The 26,356-nt window shown below is 42.5% G+C and overlaps 1 protein-coding gene across 3 annotated transcripts; it reads left to right on the top strand.

Annotated features, from left to right (window-relative positions):
• Positions 1-11,757: 11,757 nt before the first annotated feature.
• LOC123452892 (protein phosphatase 2C 70) lies at positions 11,758-22,721 on the top strand. Of its 3 annotated transcripts, none has more exons than XM_045129624.1 (13): positions 11,758-11,890; positions 18,521-18,686; positions 18,828-18,998; positions 19,100-19,275; positions 19,690-19,848; positions 20,269-20,409; positions 20,476-20,537; positions 20,674-20,809; positions 21,364-21,458; positions 21,686-21,801; positions 21,874-22,003; positions 22,087-22,141; positions 22,225-22,721. In XM_045129624.1, exons 1-13 carry the CDS (start codon positions 11,771-11,773, stop codon positions 22,375-22,377), a joined length of 1,680 nt encoding a protein of 559 aa, XP_044985559.1. In that variant the 5' UTR covers positions 11,758-11,770; the 3' UTR covers positions 22,378-22,721. The 3 variants fall into 3 exon arrangements, with proteins under 3 accessions (XP_044985559.1, XP_044985558.1, XP_044985560.1); XM_045129623.1 differs by lacking the exon at positions 11,758-11,890 and adding an exon at positions 16,212-16,388; XM_045129625.1 differs by lacking the exon at positions 11,758-11,890 and adding an exon at positions 16,254-16,388 and having other exon boundaries at positions 19,750-19,848.
• The last annotated feature ends 3,635 nt before the right edge of the window (positions 22,722-26,356 follow it).

The raw sequence follows: 26,356 nt of genomic DNA, 5'->3' as shown, positions 1-26,356 counted from the left end.
TACTCCCTTCTCCTCATGGACTCCACCGGGATGATGAAGATGGTCACCGGAGATGATTTCCCCCCTCTGACAGGGTACTGGAAAAGCTCTAGATGGGTTTTACATCAATACAGAGAGTTGCGCAGAGGAGTGGAAGTTCTGTGTTTATTTCTAAGGGTTTTTGTATATATAGGAATTTTTGGCGTTGGAATCACGCTAAACGGAGCCATGTGGCCCACAAGTCATCGCGGCGCGACAAGGGGGGTGGTCGTGCCCTGTTGCCTTGTGGCCCACATGTGGCTCCCCTCTGGTGGTTCTTCGCTGCAATATTGCTCATATGTTCCAAAAAAATCAGAAAGTTTCGGACGATTCCAAGAACTTTCATTTTCTACATAAAAAACAACACCACGGTAATGGTGCTGAAAACATCGCCAGTCCGGGTTAGTTCTTAATAAATCATATAATGTGCATCAAAGCCATATAAAAGTATTGTAAACATAGGTGAATATTGTTGGAAATATGCCCTAGAGGCAATAATAAATTAGTTATTATTATATTTCTTAGTTCATGATAATCGTTTATTATCCATGCTATAATTGTATTGATTGGAAACACAATACTTGTGTGGATACATAGACAAAACACTGTCCCTAGTAAGCCTCTAGTTGACTAGCTCGTTGTTCAAAGATGGTCAAGGTTTCCTGGCCATAGGCAAGTGTTGTCACTTGATAACAGGATCACATCATTAGGAGAATCATGTGATGGACTAGACCCAAACTAATAGACGTAGCATGTTGATCGTGTCATTTTGTTGCTACTGTTTTCTGCGTGTCAAGTATTTGTTCCTATGACCATGAGATCATATAACTCACGAACACCGAAGGAATGCTTTGTGTGTATCAAACGTCGCAACGTAACTGGGTGACTATAAAGATGCTCTACAGGTATCTCCGAAGGTGTTCGTTGAGTTAGTATGGATCAAGACTGGGATTTGTCACTCCGTATGACGGGGAGGTATCTCGGGGCCCACTCGGTAATACAACATCACACACAAGCCTTGCAAGCAATGTAACTTAGTGTAAGTTGCGGGATCTTGTATTACGGAACGAGTAAAGAGACTTGCCGGTAAACGAGATTGAAATAGGTATGCGGATACTAACGATCGAATCTCGGGCAAGTAACATACCGAAGGACAAAGGGAATGACATACGGGATTATATGAATCCTTGGCACTGAGGTTCAAACGATAAGATCTTCGTAGAATATGTAGGATCCAATATGGGCATCCAGGTCCCGCTATTGGATATTGACCAAGGAGTCTCTCGGGTCATGTCTACATAGTTCTCGAACCCGCAGGGTCTGCACACTTAAGGTTCGACGTTGTTTTATGCGTATTTGAGTTATATGGTTGGTTACCGAATGTTGTTCGGAGTCCCGGATGAGATCACGGACGTCACGAGGGTTTCCGGAATGGTCCGGAAATGAAGATTGATATATAGGATGACCTCATTTGGTTACCGGAAGGTTTTCGTGCATTACCGGAAAAGTTTCGGGCTCATCGGTAGTGTACCGGGAGTGCCGGGAGGGGTGCCGGGGACCATCGGGAGGGGTGTCACGCCCCAAGGGGTCTCATGGGCTATGGGAAGAGATAAACCAGCCCCTAGTGGGCTGGAATAAGTTCCCACTAAGGCCCATAAGGTTTGAGAAGGAAAAAACACAAGGTGGAAAGAGTTTCCAAGTGGGAAGGTGGAATCCTACTCCAAGTAGGATTGGAGTAGGACTCCTCCACCTCCAATTTCGGCCAAACCTTTAGGTTTTGAGGCTGCCTCCTCCCCTCCCTCCCACCTATATATACGGAGGTTTTAGGGCTGATTTGAGACGACTTTTCCACGGCAGCCCGACCACATACCTCCACGGTTTTTCCTCTAGATCGCGTTTCTGCAGAGCTCGGGCGGAGCCCTGCTGAGACAAGGTCATCACCAACCTCCGGAGCGCCGTCACGCTGCCGGAGAACTCTTCTACCTCTCCGTCTCTCTTGCTGGATCAAGAAGGCCGAGATCATCATCGAGCTGTACGTGTGCTGAACGCGGAGGTGCCGTCCGTTCGGTACTAGATCGTGGGACTGATCGCGGGATTGTTCGCGGGGCGGATCGAGGGACGTGAGGACGTTCCACTACATCAACCGCGTTCTCTAACGCTTCTGCTGTACGATCTACAAGGGTACGTAGATCACTCATCCCCTCTCGTAGATGGACATCACCATGATAGGTCTTCGTGCGCGTAGGAAATTTTTTGTTTCCCATGCGACGTTCCCCAACAGTGGCATCATGAGCTAGGTTCATGCGTAGATGTCTTCTCGAGTAGAACACAAAAGGTTTTGTGGGCGGTGATGTGTGTTTTGCTGCCCTCCTTAGTCTTTTCTTGATTCCGCGGTATTGTTGGATTGAAGCGGCTTGGACCGACATTACTCGTACGCTTACGAGAGACTGGTTTCATCGTTACGAGTAACCCCCTTTGCTCAAAGATGACTGGCAAGTGTCGGTTTCTCCAACTTTAGTTGAATCGGATTTGACCGAGGAGGTCCTTGGATGAGGTTAAATAGCAACTCATATATCTCCGTTGTGGTGTTTGCGTAAGTAAGATGCGATCCTACTAGATACCCTTGGTCACCACGTAAAACATGCAACAACAAAATTAGAGGACGTCTAACTTGTTTTTGCAGGGTATGATTGTGATATGATGTGGCCAACGATGTGATGTGATATATTGGATGTATGAGATGATCATGTTGTAATAGAAATATCGACTTGCACGTCGATGGTACGGCAACCGGCAGGAGCCATAGGGTTGTCTTTATACTAACATATGTGCTTGCAGATGCGTTTACTATTTTGCTAGGCTGTAGCTTTAGTAGTGATAGCATAAGTAGCACGACAACCACGATGGCAACACGTTGATGGATGATCATGGTGTGGCGCCGGTGACAAGAAGATCGTGCCGGTGCTTTGGTGATGGAGATCAAGAAGCACGTGATGATGGCCATATCATGTCACTTATGAATTGCATGTGATGTTAATCCTTTTATGCACCTTATTTTGCTTAGAACGACGGTAGCATTATGAGGTGATCTCTCACTAAAATTTCAAGACGAAATTGTGTTCTCCCCGACTGTGCACCGTTGCGACAATTCTTCGTTTCGAGACACCACGTGATGATCGGGTGTGATAGACTCAACGTTCACATACAACGGGTGCAAAACAGTTGCACACGCGGAACACTCGGGTTAAGCTTGACGAGCCTAGCATGTGCAGACATGGCCTCGGAACACATGAGACCGAAAGGTCGAGCATGAATCGTCTAGTTGATATGATTAGCATAGGGATGCTTACCACTGAAACTATTCTCGACTCACGTGATGATCGGACTTGAGATAGCGGATTTGGATCATGTACCACTCAAATGACTAGAGAGATGTACTTTTTGAGTGGGAGTTCTTAAGTAATATGATTAATTGAACTAATTGTCATGAACATAGTCTAATGGTCTTTGCGAATTACGATGTAACTTGCGCTATAGCTCTACTGTTTTTATATGTTCCTAGAGAAAATTTAGTTGAAAATTGATAGTAGCAACCTTTGCAGACTGAGTCTGTAAAACCGAGGATTGTCCTCGTTGCTACGCAGAAGGCTTATGTCCTTAATGCACCACTCGGTGTGCTGCACCTCGAGCGTCGTCTGTGGATGCTATGAACATCCGACATACACATTACTGATGACTACACGATAGTTCAGTGCAAGATACTTGATGGCTTAGAAGCAAGGCGCCGAAAACGTTGTAAAACATCACGGAACATAAGTGATGTTCCGAAGAGATGCAATTGTGATTTCATGCTTGTGCCCTTGTTAAGAGGTACTAGACCTCCAACAAGATTCTTTGACCACAAAGTAAAGGAGAAAAGCTCAATCGTTGAGCATGTGCTCAGATTGTCTGAGTACGACAATCACTTGAATCAAGTGGGAGCTAATCTTCCAGATGAGATAGTGATGGTTCTCCAAAAGTCACCGCCACCAAGCTTTGAGAGCTTCGTGATGAACTATGACATATCAAGGATAGATACAATGATCCTTGAGCGATTCGCGACGTTTGACACTGCGAAAGTAGAAATCAAGAAGGAGCATCAATAGTTGATGGTTTGGAAAACCACTAAGTTTCAAGAAAGGCGAGGGCTAGAAGGGATACTTCGTGAAACGGCAAAATAGTTGCTGCGCTAATGAAGAGACCCAAGATTAAACCCAAACCCGAGACTAAGTGCTTCTGTAATAAGGGGAACAGTCACTGAGGCGGAGCAACTCTAGATACTTGGTAGATAAGAAGGCTGGCAAAAGTCGAAAGAAGTATATTTGATATACATAATGTTGATTTGTACTTTACTAGTACTCCTAGTAGCATGAGGGTATTGGATACCGGTTCGGTTGCTAAGTGATTAGTAACGCGAAATGAAAGCTACGACATAAACGGAGACTAGCTAAAGGCAAGGTGACGATACGTGTTGGAAGTGTTTCCAAGGTTGATATGATCAAACGTCGCACGCTCCCTCTACCATCGGGATTGGTGTTGAACCTAAATAATTGTTATTTGGTGCTTGCGTTAGGCATGAACATGATTGGATCGTGTTTATTGCAATACGATTATTCATTCAAAGAGAATAATGGTTACTCTATTTGCTTGAATAATCACCTTCAATGGTTTATTGAATCTCGATTGTAGTGTTACACATTGGTGCCAAAAGATACGAGTTAAATGATGATAGTACCACTTACTTGTGGCACTGCCGCTTGAGTCATGTTAGTATGAATTGCATGAAGAGGCTCCATGCTGATGGATCTTTACTCACCTGATTTCGAATCACTAGTGACATGCAAATCATACCACATGAGCAAGGCCTTGTTTTCATTGAGATGAAACAAGATAGTAACTTGTTGGAAGTGATACATTTTGATGTATGCAGTCCAGTGAGTGCTGAGGCACGCAGTGGATATCATTATGTTCTTACTTCACTGACGACTTGAGTAGATACAGGAGTATTTACTTAATGAATCACAAGTCTGAAATATTGAAAAGTTCAATTCTGTTTCAGAGTGAAGTTCGTCGTAACAAGAGGATGAACTGTCTACGATATGATCATAGAAATGAATATCTGAGTTACGAGTTTTTGGTACACAGTTAAGACAATGTGGAAATTGTTTCACAGTTCATGCCACCTGGAACATCATGGTGTGATGATGTGTCTGAACGTCATACCACGCACTATTTAGTATGGTGCATGATGTGATGTATCTTATCGAATTACCACTATCGTTTATGGGTTATGCATTAGAGACAACCACATTCACTTTAAATAGGGCACCGCGTATTTCCGTTGAGATGACACAGTATAGACTGAGGTTTAGAGAAATCTAAACTGTCGTTTCTTGAAAGTTTGGGGCTTCGAAACTTATGTGAAAAAGGTTTTAGTCTGATAAGCTCGAACCCAAAGCGGATAAATGCATCTTCATAGGATATCCAAAACAGTTGGGTACATCTCCTATCTCAGATCCGAAAGCAAAGTGTTTGTTTCTAGAAAAGGATCCTTTCTCGAGAAAAGGTTTATCTCGAAAGAATTGAGTGGGAGGGTAGTAGAACTTGATGAGGTTATTGAACCATCACTTCAACCAGTGTGTAGCAGGGCGTAGGAAGTTGTTCCTGTGGCGCCTACACCAATTGAAGTGGAAGCTGATGATGGTGATCATTGAGCTTCGAATCAAGTTACTACAAACCTCGTAGGTCGACAAGGTCGCGTACTGCTGCAGAGTAGTACGGTAACCCTGTCTTGGAGGTCATGTTGTTGAGCAACAGTGAACCTACGAGTTATGGAGAAAGCGATGGTGGGCCCAGATTCCGACAAATGGCTGGAAGCCATGAAATCCGAGAGAGGATCCGTGTGTGAAACCAAAGTGTAGACTTTGGTAGAACTACTTGATGGTCATGGGACTATTGGGTAAAATGGATCTTTAAAAGAAGACAGACGATGATGGTGATAAGTCACTATTAAGAAAAGCTCGACTTGTCGCAAAGATGTTTTCGACAAGATCAAACAGTTGACTATGATGAGACTTTCTCACTCGTAGCGATGCTAAAGGTCTGTTAGAATTATGTTAGTTGTTGATGCATTATTTATGAAATATTGCACGTAGGATGTCAAAACATTGTTTTCTCGACGGTTTCCTTGAGCAAACATTGTATGTGATACAACGAGAAGGTTTTGTCGATCCTAAAGATACTAGCAAGTATGCAAGCTCCAGTGATCCTTCAATGGACTGGTGCAAGCATCTCGGAGTTGGAATATACACTTTGATGAGATGATCAAAGATTTTGGGTGTGTACAAGGTTTATGAGAAACTTGTATTTCCAAAGAAGTGAGTAGGAGCACTATAGAATTTCTGATAGGTATATGTGGTTGACATATTGTGGATCAGAAGTAACGTAGAATTTCTGTAAAGCATACAAGATTGTTTGAAAGAAGTTTTCAAAGGAGTACCTGGATTACGCTACTTGAACATTGAGCATCAAAGATCTATGGAGATAGATCGAAAACGCTTAATAGAAGTTTCAACAAGATGCATGCCTTGACAAGTTTTTGAAAGAGTTCAAAATAGATCAGCAAAGAAGGAGTTCTTGGTTGCGTTGTGAGGTGTGAATTTGAGTAAGACTCAAAACCCGACCACGGCAGAATAAAGAGAATAGACGAAGGTCGTCTTCTATGCCTTAGCCGTAGAATCTAAAGTATGCCATGCTGTGTACCGCACCTAATGTGTGCCTTGACTCAAACTCTGTTGAGGGTACAGAGAGTGATCCATGATTGAATCACTAGCAGCGGTCAAAATTTATCCTTAGTAACTAATGGACTAAGGAATTTTTCTTGATTATGGAGGTGGTTGAAGAGTTCGTCGTAAAGGGTTACGTCGATGTAAGCTTTGACACTAATCCGAATAACTATGAGTAGTGAAACGGATTCGTATAGTAGAGTAGATATTTGGAGCATTTCCGAATAGCATGTAGTAGCAGCATCTATAAGATGACATAAAGATTTGTAAAGAACGCACGGATCTGAAAGTTTCAGAACCGTTGACTAAAACCTCTCTCACGAGCAAGACGTGATCAGACCCCATAACTATATGGGTGTTGGATTCGTTGGAATCACATGGTGATGTGAACTAGATTATTGACTCTAGTGCAAGTGGGAGACTGTTGGAAATATGCCCTAGAGGCAATAATAAATTAGTTATTATTATATTTCTTAGTTCATGATAATCGTTTATTATCCATGCTATAATTGTATTGATTGGAAACACAATACTTGTGTGGATACATAGACAAAACACTGTCCCTAGTAAGCCTCTAGTTGACTAGCTCGTTGTTCAAAGATGGTCAAGGTTTCCTGGCCATAGGCAAGTGTTGTCACTTGATAACAGGATCACATCATTAGGAGAATCATGTGATGGACTAGACCCAAACTAATAGACGTAGCATGTTGATCGTGTCATTTTGTTGCTACTGTTTTCTGCGTGTCAAGTATTTGTTCCTATGACCATGAGATCATATAACTCACGAACACCGAAGGAATGCTTTGTGTGTATCAAACGTCGCAACGTAACTGGGTGACTATAAAGATGCTCTACAGGTATCTCCGAAGGTGTTCGTTGAGTTAGTATGGATCAAGACTGGGATTTGTCACTCCGTATGACGGGGAGGTATCTCGGGGCCCACTCGGTAATACAACATCACACACAAGCCTTGCAAGCAATGTAACTTAGTGTAAGTTGCGGGATCTTGTATTACGGAACGAGTAAAGAGACTTGCCGGTAAACGAGATTGAAATAGGTATGCGGATACTAACGATCGAATCTCGGGCAAGTAACATACCGAAGGACAAAGGGAATGACATACGGGATTATATGAATCCTTGGCACTGAGGTTCAAACGATAAGATCTTCGTAGAATATGTAGGATCCAATATGGGCATCCAGGTCCCGCTATTGGATATTGACCAAGGAGTCTCTCGGGTCATGTCTACATAGTTCTCGAACCCGCAGGGTCTGCACACTTAAGGTTCGACGTTGTTTTATGCGTATTTGAGTTATATGGTTGGTTACCGAATGTTGTTCGGAGTCCCGGATGAGATCACGGACGTCACGAGGGTTTCCGGAATGGTCCGGAAATGAAGATTGATATATAGGATGACCTCATTTGGTTACCGGAAGGTTTTCGTGCATTACCGGAAAAGTTTCGGGCTCATCGGTAGTGTACCGGGAGTGCCGGGAGGGGTGCCGGGGACCATCGGGAGGGGTGTCACGCCCCAAGGGGTCTCATGGGCTATGGGAAGAGATAAACCAGCCCCTAGTGGGCTGGAATAAGTTCCCACTAAGGCCCATAAGGTTTGAGAAGGAAAAAACACAAGGTGGAAAGAGTTTCCAAGTGGGAAGGTGGAATCCTACTCCAAGTAGGATTGGAGTAGGACTCCTCCACCTCCAATTTCGGCCAAACCTTTAGGTTTTGAGGCTGCCTCCTCCCCTCCCTCCCACCTATATATACGGAGGTTTTAGGGCTGATTTGAGACGACTTTTCCACGGCAGCCCGACCACATACCTCCACGGTTTTTCCTCTAGATCGCGTTTCTGCAGAGCTCGGGCGGAGCCCTGCTGAGACAAGGTCATCACCAACCTCCGGAGCGCCGTCACGCTGCCGGAGAACTCTTCTACCTCTCCGTCTCTCTTGCTGGATCAAGAAGGCCGAGATCATCATCGAGCTGTACGTGTGCTGAACGCGGAGGTGCCGTCCGTTCGGTACTAGATCGTGGGACTGATCGCGGGATTGTTCGCGGGGCGGATCGAGGGACGTGAGGACGTTCCACTACATCAACCGCGTTCTCTAACGCTTCTGCTGTACGATCTACAAGGGTACGTAGATCACTCATCCCCTCTCGTAGATGGACATCACCATGATAGGTCTTCGTGCGCGTAGGAAAATTTTTGTTTCCCATGCGACGTTCCCCAACAAATATGTCATGAATACTTCATAAATTATTGATATGTTGGAGAGATATCAGCGCACCATTTAGCTTATGGGGCCCACGTGGCTCCGGCTGACGTGATTCCAACGCTGAAAATTCCTATAAATCCAGAAACCCCAAAAGTTAACCTAGAACTTCCGCTCCATTGCCGCAAATCTCTGGGTAGAATAAATCTCATGTGAAGCCCTTTCCGGCACCCTACCGGAGGGGTCATTCATCACCGAAGGCCATCTTCATCATATCGGCGACCACCTTGATGAATTGATGAGGAGGGAGTAATTCACCCTCAGGGCTGACGGTATGTACCAGTAGCTATGTGTTTGATCTCTCTCTCTCTATCTATCTATCTATCTATCTCTCTCGTGTTCTTGAGATGCCATGATCTGATGTATCACGGGCTTTGTTAATATAGTTGGATCATGTGGTGTTTGTCCCTTGTTATCTTGATGTGATGAATTGAATCGCTCCCTTTGAGATTTTGTTATGTTATATTGGATTTGAGATCACTTGATGTATGTCTTGCATGTGGATACCCATGGTGTCAATGGGGTGTTCTATTGATTCACTTGATATATGTTTTGGTACTCAACTTGCGGGTTCCTGAGGTGACATTGGGGTAATCTATGAGTAGGGGTTGATACGCGATCTTGCCCTACTTTCTCCGATAGAAATATTGGGGTACTCTTTGAAGTTCTTTGCGTTGGATTGAATATGATGAATCTAAAATTGTTTGATGCATGTGGAATAATTAATCCACATATACTTGAGGTGATATTGGAGTAACTAGGTGACATTAGTGTCGATTGATATGTATCATAGGTGTTATTCTAGTATGAACTCTAGCATTTTTGTGAAACTTATAGGAATATCTCAAAAGATTGATCGAAAAGAATAACTTTGAGGTGGTTCGCTGCCTACAACAAGTTCTTCTTATGTTCTCCGCTAATAGGAACTTTGGAGTGATTCTTTGTTGCACATTGAGGGATGATCATATGATTCTACTATGTTAGCATTGTTGAGAGGTTGCACTAGTGAAAGTATGAACCCTAGGCCTTGTTTCTAAGAATTTATATAACATTTTGTTCGCTGTTTACTACTTGTTACCTCATTGTTTTATTTATTCAGATCATAAAAATATATTTCTACTATCCATGCTACACTTGTATCACCATCTCTTCGCCGAACTAGTGCACCCATACAATTTGCCATTGTATTGGATGTGTTGAGGACACAAGAAATTTCTTGTATTTGATTGCAGGGTTGCATGAGAGAGACCATCTTCGTCCTACACCTCCCACGGATTGATAAATCTTAGGTCATCCACTTGAGGGAAATTTGTCGTTGCCCTACAAAGTTCTGCATTTGGAGGCCCAACAATGTCTACAAGAAGAAATATGCGTAGTAGACATCATGTATGTGCATTGATTCACCCAATACCTTTTGATGTGAATTCCTTCTTAAAAATATGTATTTCCTACGACCAAAGAAATAATAGCGTTGGAAAATTTTTCATCGAACTTTTCTCCCTAGAGGGAAGACCTAACCGTCTTGTGCCATGATATAACTTGAAAGCTTATGCACATGATTAGTCCAGAAATCGGGTTGTCATCAACATAAAAACACTTAGGGTAGGAGATGCCCTTGCACAAAGGGATGCAATGAAACTAGTTGAGGGGATAAAAAAGATGGAATGGGGATGGACCAAAAAAATTGGTGGATGAGGGAAACATGGGAGGACACACAAGTGTGAGGACGGAGGAAGGGACTAGGAAAAACTAGTTGGCAAGACAGAAAGGGTAATAAACTAATTTCTGGCATGGGTCGACGTTGAACTCTCAGCATGACACCTGGCTTGAACCTCTCCGCAATGCTAGCGTGGCACCACTTAGCGCAGTGCGGTGATTCATCGTTCACTCCAGCATGTGTCCATGGGGCACACGGATCGACGTCCGTTTGGTAGCATGAATCACGAATGTGGTGACGTGGATCACAGAGCCCACACGCTTGCATTTATTTCTCATACTCTGACCTCTTATCTCGCACTCACCGCTATATCTCCATCTCTGCACCCCACCGCTATATCCCCACCATCGCATCCAACCACATTTGCTTTCTCTATGAACGCCCCTCTGCAAGCATCTAGAGGATACGCCCCCCCCCCCCCGTGAAATCCGTCGATGCGCTCCTTCGGGCAAGGTATGGTCATCGTTCCTCCTCACCTATTCATGACGAATTTTGGTTCCGTTGTGGGTTTGGTGATGCAAAGAAAAGCACACATTTTGGTTCAAGCGATGTTTTTTTGATTGCCTTACTGCTCCACGCGTTACACTCTAGCGTGATTGAGAGGCTCTCTCGGGCGTTCGTTCGGTTTTCCACTAGAGGGAGACTCGACGATGACCTGAATTTAGCAGCGGGGCAACCTTTTATCTGTCCACTACACACATTTTTTTGCTTTGCTTAAGGAAAAGAGGGGTCGGTGGGGCGTGGGGGCACGATGCTTGTTGATTTCGAGTGCCAACACGTGCGATCTTGCTTTTTCTTAATGGAGCAAAATGATCGGTAGGGAATGGACTTGGGGATTTGCTCGGAATCAATCGATCTTGTTGTTGTGAACATATTATATTACAGGTTCTGATGATGTTTATTCTTTTTTTGTGGCAACGCTCTGACCTTACTCCTTCAATGGGGCCATCAATGTCGTCTCCGATAGGGAATCAATCTTTTGCAGTGAAGGGCATGCTAAGCTGGGAGGAGGAGCAGACAAGGATGCGTCATATGGATCCTTGTCAATTTCGCTCTTCGGTTAGTATCTTTTCCCCTACCGTGATCAAGATATGTGAATGGAATTTTTCTCGTTGCCAACATCCCAAAAATTGTTAGAAGGATGGTAATTTTTTGTTTTCAAAGATTTTCCATATTTGTCAGGATTATACTATAACTCCTAAGATTTGCAACCACTCTTGACTGAGCACGCCTGGCAATGCACAACCCTCTTGGGACCACACCCCAAAATCTCCCCCTGATTTTCAGTCGTGGGCCCAATAATTAACCTCCCCCATTCTACCGTGGGGTCCAGTATCTCTCCCTCCCAATTAACTATGGGACCCAATAATTAATTGCTCTCCCCTCCGATTTAATTGTGGACCCATTGATTTCCATGGTATGAGGGCAAGAAACTGCATGCATGAGGCTCACACTCTCCATGCATGGTATTTAGGACTGGTTGGGAATATACCTTGCCATGGGTAGCCCGACCCGGACGGCTCAATCCAGCCTTGATCGAAAATCCTGGGTCAGGCCTAGTCATGCCATCGGGCTAGGCTCCGGCCAGAAAATTGAGCCTGATAGCCCGGCCGGGCTGGGCTCAGGACCATGGAAAACTAAATTTAAGTTGTGGTCAGACCGGGCCAATTGGACCTTATCGGGCTTGGGCCCAATATTTAGGCATGATGGTCGGGCTGGGCCGTGCTCGGGCTTGGATTTTGAGCACCGGGATTTTTTTTGGGCCCGGCCTGGCCCGACATATGCCCAGGTATAGTTGGGCGAGGTAGAAAGACACCTAGTGCATCGCGTGGCTAGGTGTCTAGTCGGAAACTGCACGCCTAGGCACGCAACTCATGTGACCTCTATTATAAGTAATACATGGTAGGCATTTTTGAATCATCAGTGCAATCCGCATAACTAATATGTCAACTTTTTCTGAATCGTCATGATAATCTAGTGAATTTAAGAAATGGCATCTAGTTAAGTATAGTAAGCAAAATTAGCACGACAAATATTTCCAAATTTTTTTCTTATGACATAGAAAACCTTTTTTGAACATGACTTCTAGTTTCTTTATTTAATTTTATCACGCGGAAAACCTTTTCTTTAAACATTGTAACCTTGTATAGTTTAAAGACATATTATACTACTAAAGCATCCTAAAAACCATACGTATCAACTAAGTTTGACAACCTTTTTTTTTTGGAAAATGCCACATACCTTTTGCATGTTGTATAGATCCCCATACAAAGTTGCCATGATCTATGAATAAAACCTACCACATTTGCAAGCTTTGTTATATGTACATATCTACCCAACGCACAAAAAATATATTTGACATGAATTGTAGTATTTAGAAAGTGACGGCCTAAAAAGTTAACACAAATTTGTTGTCATTACTATAGATCAATTGGCCATGATCTCATGGATAAGTGACCATGCATAACCGATAGCATAGAGACAACTTAAAATTCATGTTCTAGTGAACACACTTTCACTTAAATTGATATGTGACCAGTCAAAACACTTCACAATTTGCATGTTCTATAGAACAATTTTCCATATGACTTATACAAATTTTCTGAATCTTTCCATGATGTATGAAACATTTTAATTTTTTTTACCATGTGATCAGTTCAAACATTTCAATTTTACCATGTTCGAGAGATCATTTTTTTCTTGTAAATTTGCCATGTGACCATTACATATTTTCTAAAGTTTTCCATGATGTAGTAAACAAAATTTTATAAAAATTTCATTAGATGAGTATAAACATTTTCAAAATTTGTCATGTTCTAGAAAACCAAAATTCCTAAATTTCCATCTTATACCCAATTTTTTCTATAATTTGGAACCTTACCATATTTCAGGATTTTGTACATACATTTACATATAGCTGCCTTAATTTATAGCAAATTTTTCATAAGTTGGCATGTTTTCTTTTTTCCGAATATATCTTTAGTATTAAAGTGGAGTTGGTTCTGTCGCCTCTCCCTCTCATTTGATTTCATATTATTATTTTTAACCTAAAATGATGTCGCACAAAATAAAAATCTCTACTATTAAAGGGGAATTGGCTCCGTTGCCTCCCCTTCTTTCCGTTTTTTTCCTATCCGAGTTCCCCTCCCCCTTCTGGTTTCCAATTGTTTTTATCGTAACCCCAACTGGCACCTCACAAAAATACTAAACAACATATATATAGTAACGTGAGATAACTTAAACCAAATCGATACTTTTCCAAAACCACGTCCAAAATTAACTCAATCAAATCAAATCGATCTTTCCAAAATCTCAACTAAATCAAAACTTTCCTTGCCTACCTTACATATACTAAAATTAATTAAATACTACAAAAATCTAGAATATGGTGAATGTAAGGTATATGCTAAACAATATTGATGTTGATCTATTAGTATATATATGCCCCGTTGCAATATATGGGCTTCTTGTTAGCATATACAAAAATATAGTTGTCATGATTTACACAATTGTTTCCCAAAAAACATTAATTGTTTAAAGGAAACCATTACAAATTTCCAAAAAGTTGACGTGTTTTTACATACCCATTTTTTAAATTTTGCGATGTGACCATTGCAAAAAATTATAAATTTGCACCATTTAGGGAACATTTTTAATTTCCTTCTAAAACTTGTGATGTAACCAGTACAAACATTTTCCAAATTTGGCATGTTTTAAAAGTACCCACATCCCCAAGACAATGGCAACTTTTTTTACGGGAAGGCCTCCATGGCTAGCCTTATTAATTTAAACAATGCTTACATCGTCCACTAAAAACTTTATAAGGAAACCAGGGGGAGTGTCCGACCACACCATCGGTGGATTACATCTCCCAAAGCTAGCTAGCTCATGTGCAACACAATTAGACTCTATTACAAAAAATGAAGTAGGCCTTCCCGAACTCCTTCACTAAAATTAGTCACTCGTTAAGGATTGGAGCTGTAACCAATGAATAGCCTTCGTTACTGTTCAATGCCTCCACCACGGTCATGATATTACATTGTATGGAAACCTTGTTGTATCCCAAGGCATTGTAAAAATTAGGAGACCACGGTTTTTGTGATCGTTGCATACATATGCAATCTTAGCTATCTGTATGACTCAACAAAAATGATAGATTAGACGACAAAATAGAACTGGTACTTTGCCATGCACAAACGCTGATTGCCACACACAACATTGATTTGGGGTTGAGATTGTTTGTCTTAGATGCGTTTTGTAGTTATTAGCCATGAATACCGCTGGATTTGTTTCATGATTGACCTTTAGGAAGCCGAAGTGAGAATGTGCAAGGAAAAATAGATTAGGGGAAGGGCGACAACCCATTAGCAACCATTGTTGAAGCTAGCAAGTAAACGTTGGTTGGGTTGCGCCCATGCGCTAAGACGTGTTAGCACTAATGCGCTAACATTAGCACTAATGCCAGCGATCATCCACGCAAACATGACTTTCTATGCGCGTTCACTTTATAGGTAGTAGAAAAGAAATGGGGACTTCACTGTCCTATCAACTAACAATCCTGTCCTTAGTTTCACGTATAACAAATATTACTTATCAACATTGTTTAAAAAAGATTCCGTATTGACACCATACACAAATATACATAATAAATATAAAGTCTAGCACGATATACTTCCTCTGTCAACTTTTACAAGACGTTTTAGATATGATGTTTATGACATTCTTAATTGCATGTATAACAAAGATTACGTATCAACATTGTTTTAGAAAAAAGACGCCATATCGATGCCCCGCATAAATATACACAGTGAACATAAAATCCAGCACGATATACTCCCTCACTATGTAAACTTTTATAAGACGTTTTAGATACTCCCTCCGGTCCTTTTTACTCCGCGCATTAGATTTCGATCAAGTCAAACTTTACAAAGTTTAACCTCATTTATATTAAAAAATATCAATATCCACAATACCAAATATATACACTATAAAACTACATTTCATAAAGAATCTAACAATATTGATTTGGCATGATGAATGTTGATATTTTTTTCCTATAAATTTGATCAAAGTAGAGATGCTTTGACTTCGGACAAAACTTATATGCAAACTAAAAAGACCGGAGGGAGTACGATGTTTATTACACGATTATAGCGGCACAAGAATGATTCTGCCGCTGAATTTTGGCGCAAACGACGTGATCACCATCGGCGTCAGATAATCTCCGCTGGATCCCCCCGCCTTCGACACGAAACGCAAAACATGTGAAAAAGGCCATAAAACCGATGGAAGTCGCGGAAAGGAAAACAGAGGCGTGTGAAAAGGGGGGGCAAACATTGAATTGAAAAGGAAAAGAAAAAAAAAAGAGCGTCGACGCCACGCCCCCGTCCGCGGCCACCGCCACCGGCCTCCCCGCCCGCCCATGGCCATTCCCCCCCTCGTCGCCAGCGGGGCCGCCGTCGCCACGCTCGCCGTCCTCGGCCTCGCCGTCTACGCCTGCCGCCGCTGGCGCCGGGGCCCGCCCCCCTCCGCGCCCCCGCCTCCCTCGTCCTCCCAGGTCAGACCCCCCCTGGAAATCTCCCCTCCTCGATCACGGCGCGGATCTGCCGCGGGGGCCGGCCGCGCGGCCCTCCGCCCCCGTCGTTTCCGGGCGCACGGGGGATCTCGATGGCGCGGTTAGTTCGAGGGGGGCCTCTGCTAGGTCGGCGATTTGGTCTCGAGGGCTCTGGGGTAGCGGGGCCGGTCGCGGCGTTCTTGGTGTTGCGTCGCGCCCAACATTTCGGGAAGATTGATTGCAGCGGACAAGGGACCATGCTGATACTGCAAATTAACCTGTTCCCCCTCGCTAGACTGGCCCGTGGTGACTCGGAGGGCATGGTATTTGAGCATCTTTGAGGTTTGATTGGATTGCTAGCCTCTGCCATTGGGATTATCCAGCTAACACGCCGATGCATTTCTTGGCCCAGCTGCCACGCACATCCTTACAACCGAGACAATTGGACAGACCATGATCATCTTGCATTACCATAGTTATTGAAACAAGCGCTAGGCGCTAATTGTGCGTTTTGCCACTGCCTTGCGCTTAAATCGCACGCTTATCCACAGATTAAGCGCTAGGCGTTTTGCTATCGCCTAGAGTCTAGGCGCACATTTTTTAACCATGGTCATTACTCAATGCTTCTCAACGCAATGTATGATTGTTGGCCTTTACTTACCTCAGTAGACCTTTCTTTTGGTCATATTCTGTTTACTTCTGTAGACCTTCTTTGTCGCCAGCCATTTCTATCTCGGTAAGCTAAATGATTTATGGAATTATTTTCATGTTGATTTGAATGATACATTGCATTTCATATGGATGGGCATGAGTATAACTATCTTCTGATCCACTCAAACAACTTGTACTAGGGCAATAAAACCCCATTATCTTGCTTTCTTTTGAAGAGCATGGAGTATTGTTTTTTCATTTAATATTGCATGCTGTTTATTTACTTGAAAAAAAATTGGCTGTGGTAATGCAACTATGGGTGCGTTTGGATGGACACCAATACCAGGGCGAGCCAAAATTGGTGTATCTTGGAGGTTTTTTGGATCCACACAAATTTGGCTCAAACCTGGTGCGCCCCTTCTGATTTTCGCCAAACCTGGGTGAAGCGAGGGCATGGAAATCGTCCGCCAAAGATTTGGCAGCCAAATCCTCTGCACCTTGTCCTCCTTATCTGGTCACTTGCCCCGTCCTCTTCACACCTGCACACCCCAATCCCCAAGCAGAGAACCATCGTCAGATCTTCAGCTCCCACCAGCCATATGGGTCCAGCATCGACCTGTGCTGCTCTGATGCCTTACTCCCTCAACCCCCAATCAACAGAATCACATCGCATCCGAAGCTCAGCACCCGAGTCCTCAACCCTATACGGATTGCCTTTTTCTATGGTGTGATTTGCCTCACCCTTGTCCGTTTGCACGTAACTAGTACTGGATGTGGTGCGTGTTTAACAAATCAAAAGTCTTATCTGTCTTTAGTTCACACATATGTGATTCCATGGAGTAGATAATATGAACATGACTGGTTTTTGTTGTTGTTGTAGTAATCACTATTTCGTGGATTATCCATTGCCTGTGCAAACATGTATTCTGTTCTGCTGAGTAGCTCATCATTGGTACTAGCTATCGATATTCCACAAGGTTTAGCATGATGTTCCTGAAGACCGAAATAACTCCATGCAACTTATGGTGCCTGCATACTCTTTAAGATCATGCCTTTTTTGTGTAGTCTGAACTAGAAAATACTCAAGTTATATCAGTGTTGGTTTACACCTATATGTTGTTTTATTGGGTGGCATGCAAATTCCGAATAATGGACAAACCAAACACAAACCATTCAAAGTTGCCAAATATTTAACAAGCCATTTGGCTTAAAACCAAATGGTAGCCAATGGTTTGCCAAAAAATTGGCAAGTACTACTAGTCTACTATGTGCTACAAACAAACGGCCACAACTTATCAATATTTTGGTCATGCCTTCCATTTTTTCATGCCAATAATTTGACAGGCCTAGATAGGGCTCAATCCGAACAGCCCCAATATGGAAATATTATCAGAGTGGGTGTAATGGATAGGAAAAAGCAAATATATTTTTGTTTTCACAGATGGAAGGTGGAGGTTGTATGTCTGATTTCTGTGTGCTTGCAGGACGACGATATCAACAGGCCTCTAATATCAGACAAGTTGGATGACTACTCAGGCCCAAGCAATAACCTTGGTAGCAATAATGCTGGTGAGTCCACAATGTGGACAAATAGGAGCACCACTTCACCGAGGACGCATCCTCATCCCACTGAATCTCATCCTATTGAAGGTGCACACATATTTACACTTGGTCTTTCATCATTGTATTATACAGCAGCAGCTCATTTGATTTTGTGTGGTGTTTTTTTGGAGTACTGAGCTTCTCTATTAACCATCATCATAAATTTGTAAACATATATTTAATTTGTAGGAGAAGTTCATGTGATTGATGTTACAAATGGTACACCGGAAGAGCTCCATTTGGGAAGTACGCTGAAGCGTACAGCAGAAGCAAGTGTGCGAGCATCTGAGGCGAAGCACACAAGAAGGACCTCAGGAGAGAATAATAATGGTGGCATTCCTGTGAAGGATATTACAGTTGGTAAAACGTCCTTTCATTAGCTGGATGTCCTAGTGGTCCTTATGTTGCAAATATTATACATGCATATGCTCATGATATATAATCATTTGCTAGGAGTGCAGGAAGCCACCTAACCTTGGAGGTCATAGCTGGCCCATCTCATGGAATAAACCGCTACCTGCAGTCAGGTAATACGTCCATGCTCCCGATGACTCTTGGAAGGATTCCTCAAAGCGACTTGGTGTTCAAGGATTCTGAGGTGTCAGGAAAGCATGCACGGATTGACTGGAATCAAAATGTAAGTTTCAAATACTGTATTCAAACCCTAGATTATTTCGAAAATTGACATATCTGTGGATGTAATTGCCAGAGTGTTTGCTTGCTTCTGCTGGAACCTTTAGTGCTTCGAATTTTTATTTTTTTGCTACCTGTGTGGAGTTTGCGTTGTCGTTTCTGTTGGCAGCTATGATACTATTCTTCTTAGCTTGATGCCAGGGTGCATATTTAGGGCATTTCTGTTGGCTGTAAATATGATTTCTGGGGCATTCTTCAGATTTCACATTATACAAAGGAATATCATAGATTATAGTGGGTGTCTTTGGTTCATAAATCATAATATATTCAATTCATACAATCACAATGTATATGTACATGTGAATATAGCTACCTTTCTTCCATTCCCATTCAGTAAATCATTACTCTTATATCGCAGACGCTCAGATGGGAACTTGTGGATATGGGCAGTTTAAATGGAACCTTCTTGAATTCCCAGGCAGTTGCCCATCCTGATGTTGGTTCTAGGCGTTGGAGTGAACCTGCCGAACTTGCTGATGGTGATATTATTACACTTGGGAGTTCATCAAAAGTATCTGTAAGTCTTGGTGGCTTAATTTTTATGTTATCATTAGCATGAAAAATCGTTGACTGGCGATGGGTCCACGATTGTTAATCGTATATATATATATATTTTTTGGTGTACAATGCATTCAAACTGTATCCTTCTGCTTGATAGGAATCTCCTGTGCATTTGTCTATACATAAATCAAACTATACCCTGGTATACACATACTCAGATATGTCATTATGCAGTTATATTTTTTGTTACCGATTCAGTTGAAAAAGCTTGCCAACCTGTTTTAACATTGAAACCTATAGATGCAAAAAATAAAATAAAAATCTCCATCATATTTGAACTCCATCATTTAAGCCTAGCATTCATCTATTTATTGGACTATTTGGCTGAATCCATGTTCATACGGAAAATAATTTTCTAATAATGCTACCTCACTAGGTTCAAATTTCACTACAAAATCAACAAGTGCCAGTAGGAGTTGGTATGGTATCTGATGCAATGATAGCGCGTCGAACTGGAAAGAAGCTTCCCATGGAGGATGTCAGCTTCTACCAGTATCCTATTACTGGTGCTCAACAGGTATGGAAATGGTCATAAATTTTCGGAAGTGTTAGATTCATTCTGATTCCAATTTTCGATACACAGTTTGGGCTGTTTGGCATTTTTGATGGCCATGGAGGGGATGGGGCTGCAAAAGCTGCCAGCAGGTAAATTATTTGTGCCTATCCTTTTGCTAAAGTCCACATCATTATTTTTTTCCTGTATGAGTTACTTTAACATATGCTTGATTTTGGGTGATACGATGATCTATATGTTGAACTGATGACTGCCTTTGTTGCGTAGGATTCTTCCAGAGAATGTTGCGAAAATTCTTTCTGAAAAGGGAACAATAGAAAGAGTTCTCACATGTGGTGATGCTTCTGATATTCTTAAGTGTGCATTTGCCTTGACGGAAGCTGCACTCAATCATCAGTATGAGGTTTTTCTTTTGATCTGGCTTTTTTGCCTACATTTTAGTGTTGTCAATGTTGCTATTAATCTTATTGTTCGTTAGTATGGATGTGATGCAAAAAATAAAGTCAGGGTTTGTCCACATATTTGTTTGGTGTAATTGGTTGATGAAAATTTCAGGAATCCTAAATGTCTTGTGAGCCTATCTTGCCAATCTGATATTCTATCTATTCCATCTTTTAACCTTCCTTCGATGTTCATATTGGTTCTCTATATCTACCGAAAAATAAAGCAACTTTGGGTCAGGAAGTCTTTGGTGAGCCCCTTGAGTAGTAAATAAGTTTAGTAGAAATACACTTTGGTTCACAAAGTCTTGAACCCTGGGTAAAGTTTTACCAATTTCATGAGTTTCGGATATCTGACTAAAACACTTTTGGTTGGCAATGTCTAGGCTCTAAATGGGTTTTGTAATAAGCGGGCATACATACAAGGCATAGAAATACGCTTTACCATTTCTTGAATTACCCCTTATTTAGTATAGTACATGAACTTTTATGGCTCATGTCTGTTTTTGTTTTACAGGGTTGTACAGCAACTGCCCTTCTTATTTGGTTTGATCAGAACAAAGATTGTTTTGCCCAGTGCGCTAATCTCGGTGACTCGGCATGTATTATGAAGTAATAACATCTATTCTTCTCTAATAAATATTTCACTATTTTCTCTTGAGTAGTAAATTAATAGTCACTTGTTATGTGGGATTTTTGCATCTCCCTATGCTTTATAATTCAAAATCAACTAATGCCTCGTTCAATTTTAAGAAATTGATAGCATAAATATACCTGGGTAATGCTTGTGTCTTTTGCTTTTCAAGCTCTATATCACAATCTCTATACCTCTCTGTCAGTGTCGACGGGAAACCAATTGCGATGTCAGAGGATCATCGAGTGGTCAGCACAACAGAACGAGCGAGGATAGCGAAATTAGGAAATCCTCTGAAAGATGGAGAAAGCCGTATATGTGGTACGTTAACTTTACTTGTAATGCTGATGCTGACTTGACCAACAATGATCTCAAATTACTCTATTTCTGCAGGACTGAATCTTTGCAGGATGCTTGGTGACAAGTTTCTCAAAGAGCAAGATCCAAGGTTCAGCTCAGAACCATATGTGAGCCCAGTGGTTCAGATCTCGAAATCGTCCTCAGCTTTTGCGCTTATCGCCAGGTAACACCAATTCCTGTATTTGCTAATGCTCATGCTCGCTGATCTGATGCGTCCATTGCCTTACATTCTTTGTGCCGCTGCAGCGATGGCCTATGGGATGTCATTACTGCGAAAAAGGCAGCACAGCTTGTCCTCGATGTAAAATATCAATCGGCATTTGTTCATATATTAATCTCATATTATTTTTTATAGTCATGTGATGCTAGTTTTATGCCCCGCAGTACAAGGAGAGGAACATGGGCCAGGAAATCTCAGCGGACGGAGTAGCGGACCATGTGCTGTGCGAAGCCAGGAACCTGCGGACGAAGGACAACACATCGGTGATATTTTTAGACTTGGACGCCATGAGAACGGGTCGCCGCGTTGCCAACTGATTCATTTCAGTCTAGAGAGAAACCGCCCCGCTCGGCTGCTTCAACCCCATTGTTTTGTTCTTTTTCCCTTCCTCTTAGATTGCTTTTACTAGTGGTATGACTCCTATCCAGCACTTGAGAGTCGGCGCCTTGCTCCAGAGGCCAAATACAACAGTTTTTCTTGTCTGCAACCAAATACAGTACCTTTCTTGTCTGCAACCAAATTACCCGGGGAGCTGTTTTGTGCGGCTGTGCCTGTAAAGAATTGTGAGGCGATGTGTTAGAGGAATGTTGTTGAACTTTACATCCTGGGATCATATGTATGTTTTGGACAATTCTCCCCAGATAATACTCATATACTATAATCTTTTGGCGTTTTCACATCTTAAGATGGCTGCACGCTGCATTAAGGTGAAATATTGGTTATTACTTACTAGCTTTGTTTCTAAATATAAGCCCTGTTTCTAAATATAAGGCTTGTTAAAGATTTCAATATGAACTACATACGGATGTATATAGACACATTTTAGAATGTGGATTCATTCATTTAGACGTATATTAGAGTGTTTATTCATTCATTTCGTTCTATATGTAGTTAATATTGAAATCTCCAAAAAGCCTTATATTTATAGACGAAGGGAGTATTAGTGATACATATTAAGGCAATGTTAAAATCAATGCTATATTTCTCTTTTCTTTTGATGAAACCAGGTTTTCAGGCATGATCGTATCTTTTCTTTCTTATACGGTGTGAATGGTTTTATATTTTTAAGAGCATCTTCAATAGACGTGCGCAGGTGGAGCGTGCAAACAAATTTTTACAGTGCGCGGAGCGATCGTTTTTGCGCACGAGGTCTTTGCGCACGAGCAGTCAGTTGCTTCATCAGGCGCTGTAAATTTTTAACGCTTCAGCACGCGCTGTATAATTGAGCAATTTTTAGCGCTTCAGCACGCTGTATAATTGAGCGCGCGCGTCCAGCAGAAACAACATTTTGCATTCGATGTGAAACAAAGAAAATCAAACAAACACACAATAATTCATCAAAAAATAGTTAAATTATTATTACAGTTGAAACAAATAATTAAACTTCAATACAACAAATAGTTTATGATCAATACAACAAATGTATAGCACAACAAACATACAACATCATGCGTTTTGCCGCTCATTCCATGCCCATCACTTCTCGACTAGATCTTTCTGAACATCATCATGCGTTTCGACATGTCGAATGGCATGATAGAAGACAACAAAGCAGACCACCCTTTCGACCCTCCTCCGCATTCGCACGGAATGTCCCAACAACTTATACTGAGAATAGTCTAAATCTTGCCCACGCTCACGGTCACCTTTTGAAAGGGGCGGTGGCCGAGTTCTCCGGCGGCATTCCTCCTTTGCTGAAAAAACCGATAATGGCTCGCCAGTCTCTTTGTAATGTGTTTGAACAACTCGATGCTCATCCTAAAAGGACGCCGAAAGTAGGACACAGGCTATGTGGAAATCTCCGCAAAATAGTTCCTCATCAATCTATTGTGGACTTCGATCCTTTTCCTCCATAATTTCTGACGACCAAAAACCAAACCACCGTGCTTCGACTTTTTGTTGATGTGCATAGCTAGGACCATTGCGAGGTCCTGCTCCTCTTCAAGATCAAATTCTTCATCGGAAGAATCGTGGGACGAACTCATCTACAAATTTGAATTCAAACTAAAATTTAACACTACAAACGACATACTCCAAAATCATCTACAAAAATGAAGTTTAGCAATACATACCTTGCACCTTGTGGGTGCCGAGCTGCAAACCCCTGTCGGACACTGTTCGTCGGCGGAACGGGGCGCTCCAGGGGCGACCGTGGCGGAGGAAGCAACGACGGTCATTGGGGAACAGGGGGAAGCAGCACACGCAATGGGGAACGACGAGGGGAAGCGCCGACGGGTCGCCGAAGAGGACGGGGAAGTCGCGTGTGCGAGTGGATATTTCAGATCCGGCGGTTGGTGAACATTCGCGCGGGCGAGTCGTTGTTCAGTGCGCGGGAGTGGATGCTGAAAAAAACAACGCCCAATGCAGATCTATTCGACGCATGGAGTGTTTTTTAGCGTACACGTGTTTTTTACGTTTCTGCTGAAGTTATCGATTCAGTTACACACATGCTAACAAGTCAAAAAAAATCGGGCGCGCAATTTATTTAGCGCATGTGTTAGAGATGATTTAAGAGTAAAAAAGATAAAAAGCAGAAGAGTCAGAGTTTTTTTTAGAACAAGAAGAGTGAGAGGTGTTGGGTCAGCTGGTTGAAGTAGTAGGTTGTAGGTAGGTGCATGCGAGCCCGAGGAGGCGAGGAATGCAATGCATGTGATCTTGAGCTCAGAGCGAGTACAATAATCAAGTACAATAGAGCTGATTCAGCGGGCTATAAGAAATAAACTAATATATATTAGTTTAGTTAGAGAAAAGAGAAGAGGTGAGAGAAGGTAAGCGGGTTCTAAGACCCAGTTCTATCACGTGCTCCTAGGCATTTTGTGAGTATGAAAGGTGGGTCATATAATAAAAAAATATTACACTTTTATAATGAACTATTATACATGTTGGCTATAAGATGAGCTAGAGATGACATGACAATGGCTTATAACGAGCAGCTGGCTATACTATTGTACTTCCTCTAAGGTGAAATAAGCAAGCTATAAGGATTAAAATATTATATCCTTGCTTAGTTGGAGAAGAGAGAGGAGGAGGGAGAAGAGAAACATATTCTTGGTGAGTAGCCAGGTGCAACACGAGACCCAAGACACTTTATGAGATTGTAAGGTGGATCAACTACTACTAAAGTAGTTCACATTTAAAACTTACTATTGTATATATCGGCTATTAGGTTGGCTCTATATGACATGACAACTCCTCATAATTGATTGTTGGTTGTATTATTAATCATGCTGTCATGGACTTGAAATACGGCAGGGAATAATGAGCGTGGAGTTGACCAGTAGAGGTGTGGCAAGTCAGACTGCAGCCGATTCTCTTGTGCCTCTTCTTTGCATGCACTAGCAGCAGTTCACACTCTTTTTTCCAGGGTTACAGCATGACAAGGGTAACACGAAAGCAATGCACGGCATCGGGACAAGCAACGAGTTTGACCGGCCTGCCTGCCGGCACAGGTGCATCGACATCGATCCATCAGACGAGACGATCGCCTATGTATCACGCAGAAAGCGAGTCCCCCTTCCCTTGGTATGGTACCTAGCGCGCAGCCGGGCGATCAGGCCGTTCAATTCAACCTTGGTAGGCCGACGATGGCAGCGTCGCCGTCGTCCCATCTGGTCCCGTATGCATGTGAACCCGAGAAGAAGCGAGGAAGAAGGTGACGGATCAGCCGGAAACTAGCAGCACGTCACATGCACGTCCCTCTCCCACAGTCTCATGGTTCTGCGTACGACTCTCAAGTCTCCGCATGGCCAACCCGTACTTGCCATCAACAGCTCAACATCCATCGCCATCACGGGTCGACCAAGTGTGGATACGAAGCAAGCAAGCAATGAAGGAAGCCAAGCTGCTCCGGTCCATCCAGCTCTCGGGTGTCCCGTTCGTTCGTGATTGATCGATCGACCGTCCGTCACCAAGTGAAACTCGTGACCCGTTAACATGCGCCGCTCCCTTTTCCAGCCAAAGAGGACCAAACGAATACTGGTATATGCTAGTATTGCCCAGCCCACACATGCCAAAACGCATCGAAATTCTCCATCACGTACATATGCGTGCCTCTTCGATGCACTTGTCTCACTTGGTATTACCCAGGGATGAATTTAGGGGGGACGAGGGGGGCTAGGCCCCCCCTACAAATTGGTTCTTCTACTATGATTGTGGTTATTATAGTTAAAAAAATTCACTTCATATGATTTCTGTCCTTTTCATGAACAAACTTGCCTCCTGTATGCATGAATGCTGGCTCCGTCCCTGGTATTACCTACGTAGTATATATATTACTACTAATAATTAGCTCGACCA

This window comes from Hordeum vulgare, chromosome 5H, assembly GCF_904849725.1.
Source record: "Hordeum vulgare subsp. vulgare chromosome 5H, MorexV3_pseudomolecules_assembly, whole genome shotgun sequence".
NCBI classification, from domain to species: Eukaryota; Viridiplantae; Streptophyta; class Magnoliopsida; order Poales; family Poaceae; genus Hordeum; species Hordeum vulgare.
The sequence above is the reverse complement of the archived record's forward strand: the minus strand, read 5'-3'. Positions and strand labels throughout refer to the sequence as shown.

Coding starts and splice junctions, on each gene's coding strand:
- LOC123452892 (XM_045129623.1), top strand. CDS start 16,254: ATGGCCATTCCCCCCCTCGTCGCCAGCGGGGCCGCCGTCGCCACGCTC. Junction 20,410..20,475: donor CTATTACTGGTGCTCAACAG/GTATGGAAATGG, acceptor TTCGATACACAG/TTTGGGCTGTTTGGCATTTT. Junction 22,004..22,086: donor GCTTTTGCGCTTATCGCCAG/GTAACACCAATT, acceptor GTGCCGCTGCAG/CGATGGCCTATGGGATGTCA.